Source organism: Curcuma longa, unplaced genomic scaffold, assembly GCF_044706935.1.
Source record: "Curcuma longa cultivar G26 ecotype Majalengka, Jawa Barat unplaced genomic scaffold, ITB_CL_G26_1.1 contig_20079, whole genome shotgun sequence".
NCBI classification, from domain to species: domain Eukaryota; kingdom Viridiplantae; phylum Streptophyta; class Magnoliopsida; order Zingiberales; family Zingiberaceae; genus Curcuma; species Curcuma longa.
In genome coordinates, this window is record NW_027431263.1 from 2171 (window position 1) to 5071 (window position 2901).

General features: G+C 54.5%; 1 protein-coding gene across 1 annotated transcript; it reads left to right on the forward strand.

Moving 5' to 3' along the window:
- The first annotated feature begins 228 nt into the window (after positions 1 to 228).
- On the forward strand, positions 229 to 2476 carry LOC141817316 (GRAS family protein RAM1-like). The gene is given in 4 exon segments (XM_074704990.1): positions 229 to 439; positions 442 to 779; positions 781 to 1269; positions 1343 to 2476. Coding segments are annotated over 4 exon segments (2172 nt in total).
- The last annotated feature ends 425 nt before the right edge of the window (positions 2477 to 2901 follow it).

The window sequence follows — 2901 nt, forward strand, 5'->3', positions numbered from 1 at the left end:
CCCCCTTTAATGTTCTTGAAGGGCACGAAAAATTCAGGGTCTAAATTGAAATCGACCAGAAATAATATATATCCTTGCATCGACTCCACGTCTCTTTGTATGTTAAGATTCCACGGCAACAGCTCTCCACTTCTCCAATTCACAACATCCTCCGTTTTCCCCATCTTCTCTCTTCCCCTTCTCCTCTTCTTCTATAAATTTTAGTATCAGCTGTAAGAAATAACAAAGATGGTTAACAACCGCTCCTCCGCAACCTTGGCGATCCCGAATACCGCCACCACCACCGACGGCTCCAACTCAAAGCAGGCCACCGTCCGGCCTCCGTCGCCGACGACCTCTGCGGAGGAGTCTAACGTGCTCACTGCCACCGTAACAGAGGAAAGGGACGAGTGCTCTCTCAAAGGGCTCAAATTCGAGGCTGACAACGAGGTGGAGGTGCAGTCCCCGACCGCGGCCTCCTCGAGTCCTTGCTAGCCGAACACCTCGACTTCAGCGCCGACTTCATGATCTCCTCCCCGCGGCGGGACTACATGATCTGCTCACCGCGCAGAGACTTCATGATCATTTCCTCCCCCAAGAGGGACTACATGATCTCCTCTCCCCGAAGAGACTACATGATGTCCTCCCCAAAGCGGGAGTACATGGTCTTGTCGCCTAGGAGAACCACCGGGCTTGAGGCGGTGCCGCCCTCGCTCATACACTACAATTACTCCAACAATTCGAAGTCGCAGAGCCCACTGCAGAAGGTCTCCAACTGTTCCATTTATGCTCCTCCCATCCTCCTCCCCTGTCACGGATTTCCTCCACGGGGAGAGCCTGGCGCTGCCGGCCATCGACGCGTACCTTGAGGACTATGGCAGGGAAGGGTACGAGATGCAGAGCGTGAAGTGCGCCTCCGATCAGTTCTCGTCGGAGGCGACGTCCTACTCAGGGGCGGCGTTACCGCCAGCAGCCACGGCACTGCCGTCCCTTCTTGATTGCTTCGTGATGGAGTCGAGATATGGCAACCAGATGATGGCGGCAGGGATTAATTTCTGCGCGGAAGAGGATGTGGCATACCAGCATTATGGCGGCGGCGCAGCGGTGGCGCATGCTCAGTACGAGGAAGCGCAGCCGAAAGCAGAGATGGGACATGGATTTGTGAACTCTGTAAGATCTACAAGTTCTATCAGTTCTGATACCAATACTTCGGCTGCCGTTGAGGCTGCTCTGTATCATGGAATCGTAGGTGATACTACGTCGTCGATCGTTTCTTCAGAGCAAGAACAGGTTAGGTCACTTGATTATTCCTTCCTCCTGTTTTATTGAATTGTTGAACCAGTTTATCTTGCTGAAATGGTAGGAGCACGACAGTGGCTTGCAACTGGTACATCTTCTGTTGGCGTGTGCGGAGGCGATCGCCAAGGACGACCTAGTGAGCGGGCGGCGTTACCTCCACCACCTCAAGCGCGTCGTCTCGCCACTCGGCGACTCCATGCAGCGCGTGGCCTCTTGTTTCACCGACGCCCTAGCCGCCCGACTCTCCCCAACCTCCTCCTCCTTACCATCACCATCAGGCTTCGGCGGCCGGAGCATTAAACCCGTCATCCCACCGCACCCCGTCGAAGTGTTAAAGATATATCAGATTATATACCAGGCGTGCCCCTACATCAAGTTCGCCCACTTCACCGCCAACCAGGCCATCTTCGAGGCGTTCGAGTCAGAGGACTGCGTCCATGTGATCGACCTGGACATCCTGCAGGGGTACCAGTGGCCGGCCTTTCTGCAGGCCCTTGCCGCCCGCCCCGGCGGCGCTCCCGCTCTCCGCATCACCGGCGTGGGGCATCCGGCCGAGGCCGTCCGCGAAACCGGGCGCCATCTTGCCGAGCTCGCCCACTCCCTCCGCGTGCCATTCGAGTTTCACGCCGCCGCGGTAGAGCAGCTGGAGGATCTTCGGCCCAGCATGCTCCACCGCCGCGTAGGCGAGGCGCTGGCGGTGAACTCGGTGGACCGGCTCCATCGGGTGCCGGGGGGCCACATCGGTCCGCTGCTGGCCATGATCCGGGACCAGGCGCCGAAGATTTTTACGTTGGTGGAGCAGGAAGCGAGCCACAACGGGCCCTACTTCCTGGGGCGTTTTTTGGAGGCGCTACACTACTACTCGGCCATCTTCGACTCGCTGGACGCGACGTTCCCGGCAGAGTCGGCGGCTCGGGCGAAGGTGGAGCAGCTGCTGCTGGCACCGGATATATGCAACATCGTGGCGTGTGAGGGGAGCGAGAGGGTGGTGCGGCACGAAAGGTTGGAGAGGTGGCGGCGGATGATGGAGGGGAGGGGGTTCAAGGGAGTGGCGCTGAGTGGGAACGCGGTGAACCAGAGCAAGATCTTGCTGGGACTGTACCCCTGTGATGGGTACAGGCTGACGGAGGACAAGGGATGCTTGCTGTTGGGGTGGCAGGACCGCCCTATCATCGCCGCCTCCGCCTGGAGATGCTGATCTCACCACATCATCCATCGTCCATTGCTAATCACAATTTGATTACATGGCTATAATATTAATATCGTAATGGACTTTTGAAGGGTCGGAAGGAAAGAGAAGGGAAGGTTGTCATACTTAATTTCTTTGCTCGCAATAATACAAAAGTTTTAAGGTTATATTAGGCAATAATCATGTGTGCAGATTGCAGTGCTTTAATTTGGGACAACCGAGGTTAATTGTAGAGCTAGGAACCGTGGAGAGAAAACTAATAGAAAGCTTTATAATTAAATTCATATCCTTCTTTGGGGTCTATAACATTTGTTAAATTACGATTTTAGAGTTACTTCCATCTATTTAGTATTTATCTTAAAAAAATTCTCACTTTATTTATTTTTTCCATTGCCTTGAAAGCCAATTAGCTTCCTTACATTTGCTAGAAATTT